Consider the following 23,076-nt stretch of genomic DNA (forward strand, 5'->3'; position numbering starts at 1 on the left):
TCAAGACTGCCATGCCAAAAATCATGGATTATCTTTGACCTTGTCTCCACTTTCTTGCCCAAGTTCACAAATCTATCTATCTCCTTGAATTTACTCCAATTGAGCATTCACGATTATCTGTTAGAGAATTCTAAAGAATCACAGTTGGTCTTATATCCTCACCTCCATTTTAAATAGTCTGAGACTCCTTCTCGACTCTCCAACCAGATGGCACAAAGTCCTGGCAGCGTCTACCTTTCAGACCCCCTCAGAATCTATGTTTCCATGACATTACCCCTCAATCTATTAAACTCCAGAGAGTATTAAACCATTCTAGTTAATCTCATTTTTGGACAAGAAGCAATCTAGTAATTTTAATTTAAAAAAAATGAAATGTATGCATTATTGGCAAGGCCAGCATTTGTTGGCCAGTCTTAATTGCCCTTAAACTGCGTGCCTTGCTCGGCTGTTTCAAAGGCCTGAAATGAGAGCAGTTAAGAGTCAGCTACATTATTGTAGGTCAGACCCGGTAAGGATGGTACATTTCCTTCCCTAAAGGACATTCGTGAACTAGATAGGTTTCTATAACTATCAATGATTGCCATTACTGACAGCAGCTTTCTATTCTTGACTTATCGATTGAATTTAAATTCCATCAGTTGTCGTGGTGGGATTTGGACCTGTGTCCCGCGAGCATTGGCCTGGGCCTCTGGATTTCTTGTTATGACATAACCACTACAGCACCACTGTCCCCTTCTCCCTGCTCTCACTGTTAAAGGACAGATAGTTAAATGTGTGTTTGTTTGAAAAACTCTCAACTGACATCTATAAGTTTGTTTTTATAGCTACCTGTTATTTGCAAGTGATACAGCCCTTAACACAGTTTAGATCGTTTACAGTAAATCCCAACCTGCACAGAAGTGCATTCAGTTTTTTGGCATGCAAGTTTGTTTAGTTTCTTTGGTAATGGTTTTGTTCCTTCACAGTTGGGTGTCTACTAATTCATGACTCCTGCTGATGCCCACCCTCTTTGATAAATCAGTGTTTCTCAATGTCAAACACTATTTGGAAGAAGGACTGAGATCTTTTGAGACACAGAATGCACACAGTATTTTAATGTCCATCACCAAAAGTAGCTTGCTAGTGCTACTACTGACCAAGTTTACCAAGTCCTGAAGACACGCCTGTCAGAGTAGGCATATGGCAGCTGATGAGAGAATCAACACAAAGAAAAAACCCATCTGATTTCAACCTCACCGATCCACCTAGCATAGATGCATCTGCCCATAATTGTATTTGTAGGAGCAACTACCACACAGATCTTGTGGAGGTATATTAGGGTGGACATCCTCCATTGTGTTGCATGGTACCACCACTGTCCTAAATAGAATAAATTAAGACAGATCTAGCAGTTTGAAACTGAACAGCCATGAGCTCACTATGTCACCACAATCTGTCATCTTGTAACCTGGTAAATCCCTAACTCTACAAATGTAATCAAAATTAGAGATCAACTATGAGGATTGTGGAAGAGTATGTCAGAAGCAGCACCAGATAAACCTAAAATGAAGTACCAAACTAATGGAAGCTACAGCATTGGACTACAGCAGAAGCAACACTGTCGACAGACCCCACAGCCAATGAATTAGATCAAAGCTCTGCAGTCGTACCACGTCCAGTTGTGAAAGATGTAGACGGTGAAGCAATCAACCTGATCCTCTGAGGGCTGGCTCCAACGCACCCCTCCCTGATGAGCTCAATGCATTCTACGCCTGTTTTGAGCAAGAGATCAGCGAGACCACGTCCTCCACTCTGGAAGCCTTGGAAGAACCTGTATCTGAGGTCACCAATGCAGATGTGGGTGGCGTAGTGGTTGGGCGGCACGATGGTGCAGTGGTTAGCACTGCTGCCTCACAGCGCCAGAGACCTGGATTTGATTCCTGGCTTGGGTCACTGTCTGTGTGGAGCTTGCACGTTATCCCTGTGTCTGCATGGGTTTTCTTTGGATGGTTTCCTCCCACAGTCCCAAGATGTGCGGGTTAGGTGAATTGGCCATGCTAAATTGTCCCATGCTGTCAAGGGGACAAGCTAGAGTAAATGCATGGGGTTTTGAGGATAGGGCCTGAGTGGGATTGTGGTCAGTGCAGACTCAATAGGCCGAATGGCCTCCTTCTGCACTATAGGGATTCTACGGATGTCGAAGCAGCCTTCTCGAAGGTCGATCCACATAGAGACTGGCCCGGATGGGGTACCCGGACGAGTACTCCGATCCAGTGCGAATCAGCTGGCAGGGGTATTCATAGACATCTTCAACCTCTCATTACAACAACTGAGGTCCCTATCTGCTTCAAGAAGATGACCATCATCCCAGTACCAAAGAAAAGCCAAGCAGTGTGCCTTAATGACTACCGTCCGGTGGCTCTGACACCCATCATTATGAAGTCAGACACTAATCAATTCCAGCCTCCTGGACTGCCTGGATCCACTACAGTTCGCCTACTGCTGCAACAGGTCCACAGCAGACGCCATCTCCCTGGCCCTGTACTCAACCCTGGAACACCTAGATAACAAAGACACCTATGTCAGACTTCTATTTATTCACTGCAGCTCAGCCTGCAACAACTTTATTCATCTCCAAACTCTGTGGCCTGGGCCATAGCTCCTCCCTCTGCGACTGGGTCCTGAACTTCCTAACTCACAGACCATAATTAGTAAGGAGAGACAACACCTCCACGAATATCCTCAACACCAGTGCCCCACAAGGTTCTGTTCTCAGCCCCCTACTGTACTCCTTATACAGCAATGACAGTGTGACCAAATTCCCCTCCAATACAATTTTCAAGTTTGCTGACAACACCGCCATAGTGGGTCAGATCTCAAACAATGACAAGGCAGAGTACAGGAATGAGATAGAGAAACTGGTGCGACGACAATGATCTCTCCCTCAATGTCAACAAAACAAAGGAGATTGTCATTGACTTCAGGAAGTATAAAGGAGAACATGCCCATGTCGACATCAACGGGGACGAAGTAGAAAGGGTCGAGAGCTTCAAATTTTTAGGTGTCCAAATCATCATCAACCTGTCCTGGTCTCTCCATGCCAACACTATAGATAAGAAAGCCCATCAACGCCTCTACTTTCTCAGAAGACTAAGGAAATTTGGCAGGTCAGCTATGATTCTCACCAACTTACAGGTGCACCATAGAAAGCATTCTGGTTGAATCACAGCTTGTATGCTCCTGCTCCTGCTCTGCCCAAGACCGCAAGAAACTACAAAAGGTGGTGAATGTAGTCCAATCCATCTCATAAACCAGCCTCCCATCCATTGACTCTGTCTACACTTCCTGCTGCCTCAGTAAAGCAGCCAGCATAATTAAGAACCCCGTGCACCCCAGACATCCTCTCTTCCACCTTCTTCCATCGGGAAAAAGATACAAAAGTCTGAAGTCACGTACCAACCGACTCAAGAACAGCTTCTTCCCTGCTGCCATCAGACTTTTGAATGGACCTACCTCACACTAAGTTGATCTTTCTCTACACCCTAGCTACGACTGCAACACTACATTCTGCACTCTCGTTTCCTTTATGAATGGTATGCTTTGTATAGCACACAAGAAACAATACTTTTCACTCTATACTAATACATGTGACAAATCAAATCAAGGCAGAACCTAGCGTATCAATGGAAAAGACAGCATCTTCAACCAGAGATACTGAGTAGATGATCCATCTCACCCTCCTCCTGAGATCCCCAGCATCAAAAATGTCAGTGTTCAGTCAATTTGATTCACTGCATATGATCGCAAGAAATGGCTGAACACATTGGATATGGCAAAGGCCACAAGCCTGACAACATTTTGGTGATAATGTTGAAGATGTGCTCCATAAATAACTGTACCCATAGCCAAGCTAGTGCTCAAGAACAATTGGAGGCAGGAAATAAATGTTGACCTTGCCAACAACGCTCCTGTACGTGTATGAATAAGAAGCATGCAATGTTACAGACTTTTGAGACTATTCCTTTTATTTTGCTGCAAGCAATTCTTGCATTTGATAATGCATATTTTTTCCTACCAGTTATGCAGTGTTTTGCTGTTCTACAGTTTAATAGAATGTAGGATGTGAACTGCCAATCTTGATCTCAAGTGCTTTCCTGATGGAAGAGAGAAAATTGTAGTACCAATGCTCCTGCATCTGACTCCTCAGGCATGGTGGTGATGACAAGGGGAATTATTATTTCGTAAATGTAACCTATCCTTTTTAATTGCACACTCCCTCCTACATTGTTTACAATTGCTAAGAATATCATATACTGACCCAGCTATAACCTTTCTTCACTCTGGGTGGATAATGCCTCTACCTCCTACCTCTTTCAGTTTATCTGCGATCTTCAAGGGAGTTACAAGTGGAAACTCATGCACTGTCTGTGGAAGAAGTTTTAAAGGCATTTGTTGTTCTGTTTACTCCATAGGCAATCACACCTATGCATCACCTTGTGTGCATCTGAGTGCTCTGGTCCAAAAATAATGCATGCTAAATTGAAATATTTATAGCACAATTGGCTGGTATCTCCTTTTAAATGTTCGATAGCAGTTTGTACTTTTGTCATTACGTATAGCATAGCAGGCTTTATAACATAACCAGCTGCTAGTTTAGTGTGGCTTGTAAGTGCTTTGTTATGACAGTTTGTAATCCAAGCATTGCCAGCGGGTGAATGTTTTAAAGAAAATTAATTCAATCATATTTGAGAAAATTATTCAAACAAATGATTCGAAGACTAGCAAACACTGTTAGAAGTATGAGAAGTTGCGTTTAGAACATTAATTATAAATGAGGGGGAAAAAAAGAGTAGAACTGCTTTTTAAAAATTCTTTCATGGGATTAAGGAGTTGCTGGCAAGGCCAGCCTTTGTTGCCTATCCCAAATTGCCCCAAAGAAGGGTGGGGAGCCATCTGCAACGGAGTGGCTTGCTAGACTGTTTCAGAGGCTGTTAAGACTCAACTACGTTGCTGTGGGTCTGGAGTCACATGTCGACCGACCAGATAAAGATGGCAGATTTTCTCTCCCAAAGGACATTAGTGAACAAGATGAGTTTTTATGACAACCGTGATTGTTTCAAGGTCACCATCACTGAGACTAGCTTTCAAGTCCAGATTAATTGATGGAATTTAAATTAAATTCAATATCCATGATGGGATATGAACTCGTATCCCCAGAACATTAGTCTGTACCTTTGGATTTCTAGTCCAGTGACATTACCGCTACATCACCATCTCCCATCTCTGATTGATTTATTAGAGATATTGGCTGCTCTCTGGAATTGAATTTATAATACTGATATAATTGAGGGAAAAAAACTCAAAAGGTAGATTTTTATTTTCCTTTCTGTTTCTTTGTGGTTTTACTTCCCTCCAATGTTCCACTCAAACTGGTGGGGAAATCTATTCCCTTGCCTATTTTAGAAACTGCCATCGAAATTGATGTCAATACGGTATGAGTTGGCCTAACAATTGTGTTCCTCTCCCTCCCTTTAATTCAGATAAGTATTTTTCGTAATGTGACCAAGATTTGAAGTATTTGTATTCATGTGAAATAAATTTTATACCACCTTTTGGGCTCAATACTTTTTCCTTGCTACCCATGCAGTTCACTCGCGGCTAGCTTGAATCTAGGTCTTTCCCTTCTGTCCCCTTGCCTCTTGTGGAACTTGCTTCTTCTTTGTTCTCAGCAGTGTCTCCTCTTCTCACTTTTGTCTCCCTCATATCTTTCCCCCCTCCACTCCCCAATGAGTCATGCTCTTATATTGCCTTTATTTCTTACGGATTCCTCATTTTATTTGTGCTTTGTTTTGCAATTTACCTTCCTCATACTTCGTCTCATTTTAGAATGTTGAGTCAACTTTAGCCTCATCTACCTGATTATTTCAGAACCTTACAATGAAATACATGGTTGCAGAACTCACTAGAACAGGCCCTTAATTAGAACATTTGTCCATCCTGAAGGTTCCCATTTTCTCAAGTTCTTAATGACTACTCTATCAGTTAATACACTTTGGAAGAACTGTAATTTGAGAACTTGCATTCTATCAAATGCTGCCTTGTGTATTAATCTCTTTTCTCTTGTTTACAGAGTGAGGTAGAGGAAACTCTGAAGAGGATTCAATCTCACAAAGGTGTGATTGGAACTATAGTTGTGAACTCAGAAGGTATGTTGCTCTTTACATGTCTTAATGCTATTCTAAGTTCATGTTCATATCCAGACATAAAACAAGGCTTACAGAACTACTTTTGTATTGATTTAGTTATTTGTGCATGGGATATGGGCATGATGGTTAGTCATGATGTGGAGATGCCGGCGTTGGACTGGGGTAAACACAGTAAGAAGTTTAACAACACCAGGTTAAAGTCCAACAGGTTTATTTGGTAGCAAAAACCACACAAGCTTTCGGAGTCCCAAGTCCCTTCTTCAGGTGAGTGGGAATTCTGTTCACAAACAGGGCATATAAAGACACAAACTCAATTTACATGAATAATGGTTGGAATGCGAATACTTACAGCTAATCAAGTCTTTAAGATACAAACAATGTGAGTGGAGAGAGCATCAAGACAGGCTAAAGAGATTTGTATCTTAGATGACTCAGATGCCATCATCTCACGTGAGAACACCATCCACCAGGTACATGGTACATACTCTTGCAACTCGGCCAACGTTGTCTACCTGATACGCTGCAGGAAAGGATGTCCCGAGGCATGGTACATTGGGGAAACCATGCAGACGCTGCGACAACGGATGAATGAACACCGCTCAACAATCACCAGGCAAGACTGTTCTCTTCCTGTTGGGGAGCACTTCAGCGGTCACGGGCATTCGGCCTCTGATATTCGGGTAAGCGTTCTCCAAGGCGGCCTTCACGACACATAACGGCGCAGAGTCGCTGAGCAGAAACTGATAGCCAAGTTCCGCACACATGAGGACGGCCTCAACCGGGATATTGGGTTCATGTCACACTATTTGTAATCCCCACAGCTTGCCTGGACCTGCAGAGCCTCACTGGCTGTCCTGTCTGGAGACAATACAAATCTCTTTAGCCTGTCTTGATGCTCTCTCCACTCACATTGTTTGTATCTTAAAGACTTGATTAGCTGTAAGTATTCGCATTCCAACCATTATTCATGTAAATTGAGTATGTGTCTTTATATGCCCTGTTTGTGAACAGAATTCCCACTCACCTGAAGAAGGGGCTTGGGGCTCTGAAAGCTTGTGTGGCTTTTGCTACCAAATAAACCTGTTGGACTTTAACCTGGTGTTGTTAAACTTCTTACGATGATGGTTAGATCAGCATTTATTACCCATGAGAAGGTGATGGTGAGCTGCCTTCTTGAACCGCTGCAGTCCATTTGATCCAAAGGGAACCAGTGTCCACAAAACAGCTTTAGCACAGTGGCAAATTTGTACATCCGCTTCTCGTGGGTCATCGAGTCTGCCAATGTGACAAGGAGTTAGTTGAATCATAAAATGATACAGAAAGAGGCCAATCAACCCATCATGCCTTTGGTGGCTTTTTGGTACAGCTATTCAAATTATTCCTCCTCTGCTCTTTCCCGCAGTGCTATATATTTCATTCCTTCAAGTATTTATCCAATTCTTTTTGAATTTTACTGTTGAATCTGCTTCCATGCCCTTTCAAGAAGTACAATCCAAATCGCAACACTTTCTTAAATCCTCTTATCTCCTAGTAACTGACACTTCTGCCACTGGAAACAGTTTCTCCTTTATCAAAGTTAGTGATGAATTTGAACACTCAGCAAATCGTTTCCTTCTCTATGAACGGTATGTTTTGTCTGTATAGCGTGCAAGAAACAATACTTTTCACTGTAAATACATGTGACAATAATAAATCAAATCAAAAATCAAATCTCTTTCAAACCTTTTCTGCTCCAAGGGAAACCAGTCCAACTTCTCCATGCTCGTTTTACTGGAGTTCTTTATCACCAGTACCATTGTAATTTCTTGTAAGGCCTTGACGTTCTTCCTAAGATATAATGTCCAGAATGGAATTTGATGATGTCGATACTGGGATCTGATCCGTGTATTGGAATTCAAATGCTACCGTGTAAAAGCTCTTTCTATATTCTTTGGATTTTGAAAGTAGGATGTTTGTCTGTGGCTTCAATTGTTATAGTGCATGAACGTTGGCTCTCCATGGAGAGTTCGTTTGCAATGTCTGAACAGTCTGGAAGAAATATAGTACCTTGATATTGACAAACTCTCTTAATCCTGACTAGTCTTTTTGAAGAAAGAATCTTTAAAGTCACAGTACAAACATCAATGAGCCAGGCTACAAGGAGAGAAACTTGTGTTGGTTGGAGAGCTCGTATTTTTACATTGGTTATGCTTAGCCACAGAAGTGAGCTAGCGCATGTATTTTTCTTATTTTTATAATAATTTGTTAACAGCATACAGTACTCTGTTTTGCTTCTTGTGAAACACAACATCTTCCATAACGAACCAAATGCTGTTTAAGTGAGCAACTGACATCGTGTAGATATCTATGCCAGATCTGTATTCAAAGGTCATCTTAAGAATTGTTTTAGCAGCTGATAGTTGCTGTAACGTCACCTGGAACAGTGAAAAGTCAACTTGGTGATGGGGTTCATTTTGCGTAGGACCAGTGCAGCCAGCAGTGAGTGAGTCGATAGGACAGGTGTAGTATGGATTAGATGCATACATCAAAAGAGCACTCCTGCTTTGTACATAGCTGGATTTGTGGTCGCTTTCCGTGCTGTGTTCAACCAGTCGATAATCATAGCAACACAAAGCATTAAGCTAGTTCCTATTTCCCTGCACAATAATCTTGTATTTGAATTACTTAGCAAACTGCAAGCACTTTCCCACAAGATGCCACCTTTTGGTTTCTTGTAGGTCCGCTATGGCAGAAACTAAGATCAAGATTGTGCATATCTGTGGCTAGGTAATTTTTGTGGTGGGGTGATGGAGAAGCAAAGATGGAAAGAAAAAATAATCCTTAAAAAACAAGGGTGAAAGAAAGCTTGTATTTATGGAGTAATGATTTATATGTATTTCCTAGTAATTTTAAGTAGCGATCACAATTGATTTTCTCTAGGTCAGGCTGTCAGAAATATAATTCATTGGAGTTTGACAGCCAGTAACCCGAAGGTTTTTTTTCATGAGCTGACTGGTAGATCCATGATTTGCACATAAGGGGGAGCCGAAAGTCTTTATCTGCCACTGTTGAATGTTTTCTTTCCCCCTTCTCTGCCTTGCTGCTTTGGTAATGAATTGTGTTTGAGTGAAGCTCATGAAATAATGGTGCCTTTAGCTGCAGCAGTTGCACTGAGTTGGTTGCTCAGGATTCTTGCCTTATCTGCAAACACCACTACATGTGCTTATTGTACGTGTGTATCATTGGTGCTCCAGTTGAAGGAAGATAAAATGCACATGTTTGACCATTACAGAAAGCATAATGCACAACATTCATCACTATGTGCAAGAGGCAATATTGATATTAGTGAGTTGGGGGAAACTCCAATGTGTATCTTAATGTCACAACATTCAGAGGATTTAAAAATGTTGTACCAGGCTTGACTAATTTCTGCATCGCTTGCGTGCACACACACCATGAGGTTTCAGTGCGACCTCTGGTGAGCGCAAGAGGTTATGATTGTGAAGAAAAAAGCAGAAGTCGAAGTTACAAAGAGGAATCACATTTGTGCAACAAGAATTATTCTCTGGTTTGTTTTATACCATTTCTTGCCCACCCACAAAGCCCCATTGTATGAGTGCATCTTGGAATACAGCTAGAAACTACTGGGTGTCTCTCTGCGTATGTGGCACTTCTTTGCACTCCAGGATAGTAGAACGCAAATCCAATGGCACGGTTCAATTCTCCAAATACTCAGTTTCTGCTCCCAATCGTGCAACTTTGAGACCCTGCACTAAAGCAGCACTCTTCCTGTCCAGTGAGGAAAGTAAATGAGAGAGTTCTTATGCACCACCTATGTCAGGCAAGCATTTTGGCAACAGGATAGCAGTGGTGGAGAGGTGGTGCAGCATGTTATCAGCATGTATACTGAAACCTGCATTTATACTAACCATCGGTTATGGTTGTTACGATGCCATAGGTGGGATGGAAAACACAGTCCCTTTGTTCAAACAGAGTGGCCAGTGAGGTGGGCGTTGATTTGTGAGGCAATAACATATTTGAGGAACTTTTGGATAAGCTTCCCTTCCTACATTCGTCATCGCCCCTCAGAGGTGAGAAAGTTTCTCTGAAGGATGTGCTTAAAAAGCAGGAGGGTAAGGGGATGTTTGTGGTAAGAGTCACAAGGAAGTAGTCAGAAATGGCTTTGACAGATTGAGACTGGAAACATTGAGGCTGTGGAGATGATGAGGCTGAGTTGTGGCTCTGAATATTGGTATGAATGTGGGCAGGTTAAATGTTTCGTTGTTCTAACTTCAAAAAATCTCCCCACATTTAGTGAGCTCTTAATTTCATCTTAATTTTAATAAAAATGTAACCTGGTTTAATTCTTACACCACAGATGCCCTGTTAGAGAATGTTGTGCTCAAATTTAAAAATGTGGAACATGAAATGTAATGGCAATTTACAGTTTGGGATGGTTTAAAGCCCTGTAATATTTGGGACAATATTCTAAATGGCCTATTTCTTAACATGTATTGTGATCACATGCCACATTAATTGGTGCTTTAATAGCTAGTATCCCCTGTGCACCCTGAGATTTGCTGAATAAATGAGAACTATTGCAATCAAATTTAAGATGATGGTTACACAATTAAATTGTCCATGATATTAATATAGTATTTCCTATGAGATTGCACATGGAATGATGAAGGCAGCATTTTAGTGAAGCTGCAGAATTTATTGAGGCATTTTTCTGCACTTGCCTGTAAATGGCCTTGCGATTCATATAGTAGCAATATTATTTCTTCTTGTCATCATGAAATTCCCCAGCTGAGCTAAGCAGGAAAGCTGTTAATGAGATAAAGACAGAAATTCTACAACTGCACAGCAGGCCACTTCATCTCTCGGAATGAATGAAATAATTCAGTGAGCTGGGTGTGTCCCAGACAAAGGTTGCTATGAAATGTTAGCTTTATTTTACTCCTTCATGGGACCTGGGTGTCACTGGCAAGGCCAGCGTTTGTTGCCCACCCTTAATTGCCTTTGAGAAGGTGGTGAAGTGCTTTTTGAGCCACTGCAGTCCATCTGGTGTAGCTATGCCCACAGAGCTATTAGAAAGGGAGAAAGGATTTTGCTCCATTGACAGTGAAGGAATGACAATATAGTTCCAAATCAGGATGGTGTGTATTTTGGGTGGAAGAGGTCATGGATTTGGAAGGTGCTGTCGAAGGAAGTCTTACTTTCACCTTTTCGGGTGTTGGTTGACCTGTAATGCATTTCCAACATTTTCTGTTTTGATTTTTATTATGGGTATTTACATTCTTTTTCAATCTGTTAATTTGACAATCATAGAAACATAGAAAATAAGAGCAGAAGGCCATTTGGCCCTTCGAGCCTGCTCCACCATTCATCATGATCATGGCAGGTAATTCAACTCAACAGCCAGATCCTGCCTTCCTCCCCGCCCCCAACCCCTATTTCCTTTGATCTCCTTCACCCCAAGAGCTATATCTAATTCCACCTTGAAAACATACAATGTTTTGGCCACAACTGCATTCTGTGGTGTCGAATTGTACAGGCTTACCACTCTCTGGGTGAAGAAATTTCTCTGCACCTCAGTCCTAAAAGGATAACCCTGTATCCTTCGACCATGACCCCTGGTTCTGGACACATCTCCCATCGGGAACATCTTTCCTGCAACTACCTTGTCTAGTCCTGTTAGAATTTTAAAGGTTTCTGAGATCCCCCCTCATTCTTCTTAACTGCAGCAAATATAATCCTAACCAACTCAATCTGTCCTCGTACATTAATCCCACCATCTCAGGAATCAGTCGGTTAAACCTTCTCTGCTCTCCATCTATAGCAAGAACATCTTTCCTCAGATAGAGACCAAAACTGTACACACTGGGCCCTGTTTAATTGCAGCAAGATATCCCTGCTCCTGTGCTCTCATTCTCTCGCTATGAAGGCCATCATACCATTTGTTGTCTTTACCACCTGCTGCACCTGCAAGCTTCAGCGACTGGTGTACAAGGACATCCAAATCTCGTTGCACATATCCCTCCCTCTTAATTTATAGCCATTCAGATAACAATCTGTCATCCTATCTTTGCTACCAGAGTGGGTATCCTCATATTTATCCACATTATACTGCAGCTGCCATGCATTTGCCTACTCGGGCAGCTTGTCCAAATCACACTGAAGCATCTCTGCATCCTTCTCACAGTTCGCATCCTGTCAGCAACCTCAAGATGACTTGTGCAGAGCACCTTGATTTACCTGCTCTCTTGCTTTTATTCCATGGTAAAAGTGCCTTGCCCAACAATTGAACTCGCAGTGTGATGGGATGTGGCCATCACAGGTAATGCCTGCATTTATTAGCCTTAAAAGGGTTGTAGTGAGCCACCTTTTTGAACCTCTGATTTCCTTAGTGATCATTATACAGTTTCGTACAATAGTGTTCAAATCTGGTCGCCACGCTACCAGAAGGATGTGGAGGCTTTGGAGAGGGTACCGAAAAGATTTACCAGGATGTTGTCTGGCATGGAGGGCATGAGGAGAGGTTGAAGAAACTTGGTTTGTTCTCACTGGAACGACGGAGGTTGAGGGGCGACCTGATAGAAGTCTACAAGATTATGAGGGGCATGGACAGAGTGGATAGTCAGAAGCTTTTTCCCAGGGTGGAGGAGTCAATTACTCGGGGGCATGGGTTTAAGGTGCGACGGGCAAGATTTAAAGGAGATGTACGAGGCAAGTGTTTTTTTACACAGAGGGTGGTGGATGCCTGGAACTCGCTGCCGGGGGAGGTATTAGAAGCAGAAACGATAGTGACTTTTAAGGGGCATCTTGACAAATACATGAATAGGATGGGAATAGAGGGATATGGTCCCCAGAAAGGTAGGGGGCTTTAGTTCAGTCGGGCAGCATGGTTGATGCAGGCTTGGAGGGCCGAAGGGCCTGTTCCTGTGCTGTAATTTTCTTTTGTTCTTTGTTCTAACTGAGTGGTTTGCTAGGCTATTTCAGACAGCATTTATGTTGCTAAGGATCAGAAGTTATATGTAGGCTAGATTTCCTTCAGTGAACCGGACATGATAGTTACATGGTCACTGTTACTGATGTTAGCTTTTTAATTTCAAGTTTTATCTAATTGACTGAATTTTAAATATCATATAATTGTCAGAGTGGAATTAGGACCCATGCCTCTAGATTATCAGACTTCGGATTAACCGTCCAGTAACTAGTATAAAGTAAAGTTTATTTTTTAGTCACAAGTAGGCTTACATTAACACTGCAATGAAGTTACTGTGAAAATCCCCTAGCCACCACACTCCGGCACCTGTTTGGGTACACTGAGGGAGAATCTAGTATGGCCAAGGCACCTAACTAGCACGTCTTTCGGACTGTGGGAGGAAACTGGAGCACCCAGAGGAAACCCACGCAGACACGGGGAGAACGTGCAGATACCGCACAGACAGTGACCCAAGCTGGGAATCAAGCCCAGGTCCCTGGCGCTGGGAGGCAGCAGTGCTTGCCACCGTGCCACCCAGTATGTTACTCTATCCCCATATATATCACTACAAGGTTTCAGGTACTCTCTGTTGTGGCAATGGCTTGGCCAACTGCCTTCTGTTTGGAGTGGAGGGGGAACCAATACAGTAAAAGGTACAGCAGCATTTTTGTCAAAGAGTGTGGAGGGTTGGGGTCAACATTGCTTCCCATCATAACTGATTTATTGGAAAATAAACAATTCAGATTAACAGTGATCTATGAATGGTACCGTCTTCTCAAATAGATGATTGAGATGGGTAGAATTGACAATTTCGAGAAGGAGCTGGACGTGTCAGTTGCTGTCTCACTAACTGATCACAGGCCCCCTTTATGACTGCAAATTTCCATATTGACTACCCTAAATGCTGATATTGCATTTAAAAACATTTTTTAAAAACTGTCTTATCTTTTTTGGATACGAGTAAAATATGAAATCAATTTAGAAAGTTCGTAATTGTTTTATGCATGTTTTGATCTGCAGGAATCCCAATAAGAACAACATTGGATAACTCCTCCACAGTGCAGTATGCAGGCCTGTTCCATCAGCTTGCCATGAAGGCCAGAAGCACTGTCCGAGATATTGATCCACAGAATGATTTGACCTTCCTACGTGTCCGATCAAAAAAACATGAGATAATGGTTGCACCAGGTAAAGCTGTTTGATTGTAGGAGCGAAGTAGATTGTTTCCCTGTAAGGTGGCGATCCAAATTATTCAAAAGCGCAGAATCTCTGGATAGAACTGCTAAGGGTCGGCAGCTTTGGGTGAGGGGTAGGGTGGGTATAGTCATGCAGAGGGATGGTTAAAAACCTGAAAAGTGAGGTCAGGTCAGGAACCCATTACGATCCTACCTACCTCTAGTGGGTTTGCAAGTAAGTGGGGATTCCCTGTGGAGCAGTCTGGTGAGTAATTAAAATACACAAGGAAGTGAGTAATGCAAGGTGTAAGCCTGCATTTAATAACCAGCTCATCGGTTTACCATACTATGTTTAGCTCACCAGGGTCAATGAGATGAGACAGCAGCAAGTGCTACACAGTAAAACTGACCAGCTGGGAAGTTTTCAAAAGGTGAAGGCTCGGTGAGAGGCTGCTGCACACAGCACTGTTAGTCAGTGTTCTACTAGACAGATATTTTCCAACCTCTTGTAAGTAACCAGCCTTGGAAATCACTCACTTTAATCTGCACTTCAGTGAGGAAGCAATGCAGCTCTGACCTGTACCACTGGTGAGAAGCATCACGCGCAGCACCAGTTGCCTTCTGCTGAGCCACATGTTGCTTCACAGGGCAGAGGGGTTGGAAAGATTGAATTTAACCACGTGCACATCTGAGCAGTCATAGAAACCTTGAAGCTACTTATCCGCAGGCTGTAGTTGGATGTCCCCCTCTCATTTTTCAAAACTATTTTGTGTTCCTTTACGATTGGGCATGGGAGTCTAGTGGTTATACTATTAGACGGGCAACTCTATGTTGTGAAATCAAAAGCTGAGTTTAATAAAGCTGGTGATTTGTGTGACTGGAGCCAGAAATGAAATGACTGCAGAAGGTGACAAATTGTTGTAAAATGAAAATGTTCACTAATGTCTTTCACGGAGAACTTGCCAACTCCTTGTCTGGCCTGCATGTGACTCCAGCTCCATGTTCTATCATTGACTCTTAATGCCCTCATCAACAAAGGATGCGCAATGCATGCTGCCTGCTGTGTCAACCAAATCCTAAGAACAAATTTTAAAAAAAATTCAGTTCCCTGGTTCAGAGCAGATGATGTGTTTCCATGTGTCCTTTGCTGTCAGATGTTTAGGTGTGTGAGAGAGGGTCCTGGAATAAATTACCTTCCAATTTTCCACGTTTTGGAGAAGTAGTGATCCTGCACTTAATGTTTCCCTCCAGGGAATTTAGCACACCAAATAGGGCGGCACGGTAGCACAGTGGTTAGCACTGCTGCTTCACAGCTCCAGGGTCCCGGGTTCGATTCCTGGCTCGGGTCGCTGTCTGTGTGGAGTTTGCACATTCTCCTCGTGTCTGCGTGGGTTTCCTCCGGGTGCTCCGGTTTCCTCCCACAGTCCAAAGATGTGCGGGTTAGGTTGATTGGCCAGGTTAAAAAATTGCCCCTTAGAGTCCTGGGATGTGTAGGTTAGAGGGATTAGCGGGTAAAATATGTGGGGGTAGGGCCTGGGTGGGATTGTGGTCGGTGCAGACTCGATGGGCCGAATGGCCTCCTTCTGCACTGTAGGGTTTCTATGATTTCTATGATATGCTGTGTGAGTAAGTCTGTGTAAAACCATTTCTCATCATTCTGCCTCTAGTGTACTTGCCTGAGGCTCCCACATTTGGAAAGTCCTCTGACACCAATCATAAAATTCCATTAATTATAGCTAGCCACAAAGTGAGGATATACTGTCAGTCCATATTGATTCTCCCTCTTTGTTTCGACTAATGGAACCTTGCAGATGGTGGCCAAAGAACTATCTTAATTGTCCCAGCTTGATTCCAAACAAATGGTTAGGGAGTTGGACTGAAACTTTAGCTCCATGATCCAGTGCAAGAATACTTTCCAATACAGCGTGATAAATCAGTTTGGCAATCAGTACTATTGATCTGTACATAGCAGCATGCAAATATTAATTTGGAAAAAAATTGATAGGTAGATTTGGAACACCAGCATTAAAAATCAGGAGTGGGTAGTGAAGAGCTTCTACATGCAATTCCTTGATAATTGGCAATAAGCCGTATTGGCACAGATATGGGAACTGTATGGGCACAAATGGCAAATGCTGTAGAGACCAACAGAATTAGTTTTCTTTAATGGATGTAAGAATCCTCAGCAAAACAGAAAATGTCTAATGTATTTCCATACATGTATTGCATTTTGCTGTGCCATTCATGCTATATTTTGGGCTGAAATTATTTGGAAGAGCCTAATGGATTTTTCTTGCTAAAAGGCACAGGCAAACTATTAAAGTTGATTGCCTGTTGTAATGTTCCTCATTATATCTAATTCGTTACAGTTTTCCTGTAAGTATAATGTGTGCTGTGTGAGTATTCATTAAGCCAAGAGGAAAGATCTAGCTAACTCATTACTACTTCAGCACTGCACTCGAGTTATTGGACCTTGATTACTCAGGAAATAAATTGTGCGTTACAGTTTTCTATTTAGCATGCTCCAGATAAGCTACCATTTATCAATTATCAAAATTTACTTTTCGATCCGCCATCATAGAGACTATTAATTTTCACTTTCGGTAATGAGTATTATTTGTCAGGAAGGATTGAAAAGGAGCATTTAATATGAATAGAGTGACACTGCAGAACTCCATGGAACAGAGGGATCCAGGTGTTCTGATACATGAATCACAAAGTGGTTATTCAGGAACAGCAAGTGATTAGGAAGAAAAATTGAATATTGATGTTTATTGCAGGAAGAGAAGTGTAAAAATTAGGGAAGTGTTCCTGTAGCTGTACAGGGCCTTCGGGCGTACCTGTACAGTTTTGCTCTGCTTACTTAAGGTATATAAATGCATAAGACGCAGGTCAGAGAGGGTTTACTCAAATTCCTGGGATGAAGTGATTACCTTATGAGGAAAGGTTGAGCAGGTGAGGCATATACCATTGGCGTTTAGAAGAATGAAAGGTGATCTTATTGAAACAAATAAGATTGTGAGGGGACGTGACAGGATGGATGCTGAGAGGTTGTTTCCTCTTGTGGAGGAGTTTGGAATTAGGGGACACAGTTTTAAAAATTAGGGGTCTCCTACTTAATACTGAGATGAGAATTATTTCTCTGAGGGTCTCTAGTCTGTGAAATTCTGTTCCTCAGGAAAGAATGGAGACAGGGTCATTAAATATATTGAAGACTTTGAGATAAATTTTTGATCAACAAGGAAGTCGAAGAGTAAGGGAAGAGGGCAAGAAAGGTGTTGAGGTCGCAATCACTTCGACCATTGAGCTGAATGGCGTATGCCTGCTCCACATTCTTTTGTTCTTGTGTATTTAGCAGGTAGGTGCTAATGTGCTGTGGGAAACATTACATTTAGACCTGCATGATTGTGTGTGTGTCATACTGTTAATTTATCATTTTAAATTGTGCCCACAATTGGAGCTGTAGCAATCAGCGCCGCAGCTTGGTGTAATACAGCTAAATGGCTCTTTGTATATAACTTTTTGTACAGATTTAAGCATGAAAATTTCACACAGCCATCACCCTTTTTGCCAAAATCTCAATAGATGGAGGGGAGAAGCTGAAAATATTACATAATAAAAATATACCATAACCAGCTTTATAAAACAACACTGATTACATTCCAAGAATTTTCTGCAGAGTCGCAAGAAACTTGAAAGGACATTGTCCGATTGTGCAATTTCTCTCATGCAGTAATTAATGTACAGAAATGATTATTTTTGCTGAAAACTTAATTTAGAATAAATTTTAAATTATGTTTAGTGAACAATGATACCAGTACTGAGGGTGCAATGGAAGTGTTGAGTTGCATTCATGTCAATTTGGCTCTGTGCAGACAACGACATCGTTGGCATTCTTTTCATTACTCCGTGAAACTGTTGGTGACATCTGGTGTCCGTACATATGCAGTTAAACATGGAAATCCAGAAGTTGCCGTCAGTGATTCTACACTTCTCCACAGGGAAAAGCCTCTAATGAGAGAATAATCAGATCAATGTAGTGGTGTGAACCTGGGCTAATTGCCCACTTCTTATGAATTAAAATCGCCAGAACGTTTGACAGCTTTTCCAAGGAGGTGCATTTTAATAAAGCCAGTTTGCGACCAGAAGAATTTTTTAAATGTGAAACATACACAAAGCAGCTGAGACTCAAGTATCGGATTTTCACTCATGATTTTTTTACGTTTAGACTTTGAACCATCGGATAGGATTTTTCGTATTTTCTTTACATCTGTGACATTAGATTTTTTTTCAAGTGCTGGAATTGCTTAAGGAGGAAGCCTTGAAGGAGAAAATGCCTTTTGTACTTGTGGTCCTGATGTCGTCTGCTTTACACAAAAAGGGAGTCCAAACAGAGAGCAACAAAGAGGAGTCAGACATCATGTCCATGGCCTTATTAAGAGGAGCCTTTATCCATTCCAGGAGAGGCTGTGCTTTGAGATGTCGTCAAAGGAATTGTGTTTGAGCAACTATGCTCAAGTAAAGAGTGAGGCAGCTGCCACTGGTGATGTCAAAGGAGGACCTTCAGCTGTGTTCTAAATCCCACACAGCCATGTCAGTGTCTACTGTATTCAAATTTAATGTGTGAATCATTTCAGTCAGACATTGACAACATGTGTAACATGCAACTTTTAAAGAGGCTGCTTTCACAGATGTTATATTCCAAAGGACTTCTGAGTTTCTCAATTTTGAGATCTTCCAGCACACAAAGATGAGATCTATTTCATAGAATTGTTGACTTTCCCAAAGCATTTGGGAGTTAATTTCCCATTGAAGGCACCAACTGTTACATCTGTGATGCACACAAACAGGAAGGAGATTCAGTCATTAAATTTGATCCTTTTGTGATGCCCAACTGCGAATTCTGAATGTCAGTGCAAATCACCTGAGGAAGCGTTCAAGATGTCTTCATCCTCTGCCACTCAGACTTGAATCATGCCCTCAGATTGTGCCAAATATTGGAATCAGCATTCAGCAACAAGGACTAACTGCTGCAACTGTGGTTGGGGACATCCTATTGCAAGACCAATAGTTAAGCACAGGAAAGATACAGTAGTTCACGTGCCATTGGGTGAAAGCAATATTGGTGCTGAAATCAAGTTTCTGTCATCTCAACAACATGACATGGAAATCCTGACACTGTCTTCGGGGTTACGCTTGTGCACCACTCAAAGAAACCAAGGCTGCAATGAGTGGATCTATTAGAAAGCGGTTAGCTCATTTGGACAGTGAGAATGATAGGAAGGCACCTAAAAGATGGCACGATTCAAAGTGGAATAGTGAACTTTTATTCAAGAAGCAAATATTCATTACCAGACTTAGAAGTAGTTTTCCCCACAATTTACATAAATATTGAGGTACTGAATGCAAGACTTTCAATAGAAATTGGAAACTGTCCTTGCGTGAGACAATTCACACCCCTTTAACCGGTGATTATCCCTCTCTCCACGCACATTGTCTGTACCTGTAAAGACTTGCATTCCAACCATTATCTTGCAATTGAGTCTCTGTCTATATATATCGCGTTTGTGAACCCAACTCTCCACTCGCCTGATGAAGGAGCAGCGCTCCAAAAGCTCGTGATACCAAATAATCCTGTCTGACTTTAACCTGGTGTTGTGAGACTTCTTTCTGTGTCCAATGGAAATTGAGTTAACTGTGTATTTGTAACATTGTAAACCACTGTACTATTAAAATGGCTGATTAAACTTTAATTTTAGGATCACTTCAGATTGCTTCTGAATCTCAAATAACAGGCCCATGTTTAAGAATGACAAACATCAAAAAATGCTTCCTCATATTCATGCCTGAAGGTCACAGTGACAAGGTTTAACTAAAAGTAGGAGGATTCTACTTTGCCTTTCCCTGTGACCTGATCCCTTTGTGCCATGGACGTAATCCCTGTATCGTTTCTTTTGACCAACACTAGGGAAACTTTGATCTGACGGCAACTTCTGGATTTCCATGTTTAACTGCAGATGTTCTGCTGCTGAAGGGTGACATTGTGAAGCATTATGTTCATTAGAAATTCAACTGTTGGTTTACAGTGTCTGTGCTGGGAGTGGGGTGCTATGGATTTCATGTATATTGCAGTCATATCTGATGTATAAATAACTTGTATTATCCCCAACATGGGCAATCTGATTTAAAATAGATCTGATTAATCAGAGCCAGCTGGTCACTAATGTATTTTGTAGAAAAGGAGAACTGAGTGCATGTGATCTGATTATTTAGGGCCAATGGATCACTATATTCTGCATCCTTATGTGCAGCTGATTATAAAGCTGAATCTCAAAGTGTTTCATCTCCTGTCTTATGGAGGCAAGAGTGTCAAGATCCCTTTCGTATGCCTCTCACTCCACCAATAATGTCCTTTTCCAACTCAGCATCAACATGGGGATTAGATTTTGCATGCCTTATTGGTAACCAGCACACCCATGCTATATAGCTATTAGAGGTTCCTTAGCATCTGACAGTTCAGGCTCATCCACTACATTTCAATCCTGCAGTGTTTCTTTGATGGTTGCTTTCTCTTCGTGGTTTGCATTCCAAAATCCAATCCAGGATTTTCCAATGACACTTTTAAACAAAGTTTTTGCTCCAGTTTTAACAGCAAATCCAGTCCAGGCGTTTACACCTGTTCTTTTATGTTTCCCCTGTCCCAACTGCTTTTACACAAACTGAGATCCAACCAATGATTCCCACAGTTATTTCAATTCACATTCCGTAGGCTACAGTAAAATCTCTCAAACCCGAAAATCACTTCAGATGTCTTTGGCATCTCGCCATTCCTCTGAGCTCTGTCTATCTTTACTGAACAGTCCTCTATTCCAGTACCTTTAACCTCATGCTGCTTCTCTTCCTTTCTCTAGTTTCTTAACTAGATGCTCTTTAGATAACCATTACTCCATTGTATGGTTTCTTATAGCAAAGCTGAGAGGGATGTTCCCTCTCTCTTTCCTTCGAAACCAACTGTTTTATCAGAGCTGTCAGAGCTACTTTCTCTCTGTCTGCATATCCCCAATTGCTCTGGCTTCCAGTTAAAACTAATAACAAAGGAAAGCCCTCTCTGGGAAATGGCCATGTTTTGTCTTGACTACCCCATGTGATCTTGCTCAGCTCCATGGGAGAGGATGCACACACAAATCTCCCCCTCTCCTCCAAGTTTTTGCTGCAAGATTAGCTGGAGTTTAGTGGGAGGTCAGTGATGAGTTTGCCACTGAGTGCAAAATCTGGGCCAATAATGTTAATGGCAAAAGGCAACTTGATTTCTTACAAAATACATGGGAAAATTCTCACCATTATCCACCATGAATTCATTTCTTTGATATTGACAATCGCACATGATTCAACATGACAGTAGCGGTTGCATCTGTATTTACCATTCATTTTAACAAGTGTACGTGAATTGTTTTGTTATCATAAGTAAACCTCCTGTGAAGTTGTTCAGGAATGGTCCGAAGTTGAATTACTTTAGAAATATGGCACTGTGAAAGTAACACACCCTCATCTTTCTAGTAAAGATTCCCTTTCACCCACCCCCTGCAACGTTCCTCTCTCTCTCCTCAGATTAAAACAGAATTAAAGTCAGAATCAGACTGACTGTGTTTCAGTTTAACATGGGGAATTGACCTGTTTTTGTCCTAAGACAATTGTCACAAATGAAGACTAGCCATATCTGCACCTGCTGTCCTTAATGCACAATGATAATCACACAGGATGGTTAATAATTATGAAAAGAAATATTCTGCAGTTGGTTAAGACAAAAAAAATCTGTGGTTCAGATGAGCAATGAGTTCCGTGAAGATCACATAGCTTTGCACCTGCAAACAGAATGGTTCTCAAACACATTTTTCAAACTGGAGGAAAAAACCTAATTTGCAATGACAAGTAATCTGATAAGATGTTGGTGTTTAATCTTTTACTTTTTAAGTATAAAGTATCGAACATTTAAAATGTGGTAAATATTGTGATTGTAAATTTGTACAGTTGGAAGAAGCCTTTTTATAATAGTTTTGTACTTTTTGTTTAATTTACAGATAAAGAATATCTTCTAATCGTTATCCAGAATCCGAGTGAATGAACTCAGCGCATATCCGAATGGCAACAGGAGAAATGTTCCGACTATCAGTATAATCTTAAATAAGTTATCTTGTGACAGTCTGAGGGACCAGTCATGGTTATGAATCTCACTTATTCTTAACTAATTTTAATTATTTTTTTTCCCCCAAAATACTTCAAAAATAAATAGCAACGTTGTACAACTGGTTTACCTTTCTTTATGCCATCATTATTTCCTCAGTGAATTTGATCGCAAACGTGGTTCACTTATCTGTGGCATGCAACATCCATCTCTTGATTATCATAGGCCTCTTTCTGCACTATTGGGGATTCTATCGGCCCATCAGGTTTGCACCGACTCTCCAAAAGAACATCCCACCCAGGCCCTCCCATTCGTTCTATCCCTGTAACCCTGCGCACTTACCATGGCTAATCCACCTAACCTGTACATCTTTGGACTGTGGGAAGAAACCAGAGTACCCGGTAGAAACCCACGCAGACACAGGAAAAACATGCAAACTCCACACGCAGTCACCCAAAGCCAGAATCAAACCTGGGCCCCTGGCACTGTGAACCAGCAGTGCTAACCACTATGCCAATATGCCGCCCCAAACATGATTCTCTGATTTGAATTTGTAAAGATGTAGGA

The 23,076-nt window shown here is 41.6% G+C and overlaps 1 protein-coding gene across 1 annotated transcript in view; it reads left to right on the top strand.

The window, feature by feature from the left end:
* The window catches only part of dynlrb2 (dynein light chain roadblock-type 2), a 28,539-nt gene extending 5,905 nt beyond the window's left edge, over positions 1-22,634 (top strand). The window contains exons 2-4 of the mRNA XM_078210562.1: positions 6,110-6,185; positions 14,173-14,340; positions 22,406-22,634. Coding sequence (XP_078066688.1) covers positions 6,110-6,185; positions 14,173-14,340; positions 22,406-22,449 — 288 coding nt within the window. The 3' untranslated portion in view covers positions 22,450-22,634. The remainder of the gene's footprint in view (positions 1-6,109; positions 6,186-14,172; positions 14,341-22,405) is intronic.
* The last annotated feature ends 442 nt before the right edge of the window (positions 22,635-23,076 follow it).

This window comes from Mustelus asterias, chromosome 4 (genome assembly GCF_964213995.1).
Source record: "Mustelus asterias chromosome 4, sMusAst1.hap1.1, whole genome shotgun sequence".
Classification (NCBI taxonomy): domain Eukaryota; kingdom Metazoa; phylum Chordata; class Chondrichthyes; order Carcharhiniformes; family Triakidae; genus Mustelus; species Mustelus asterias.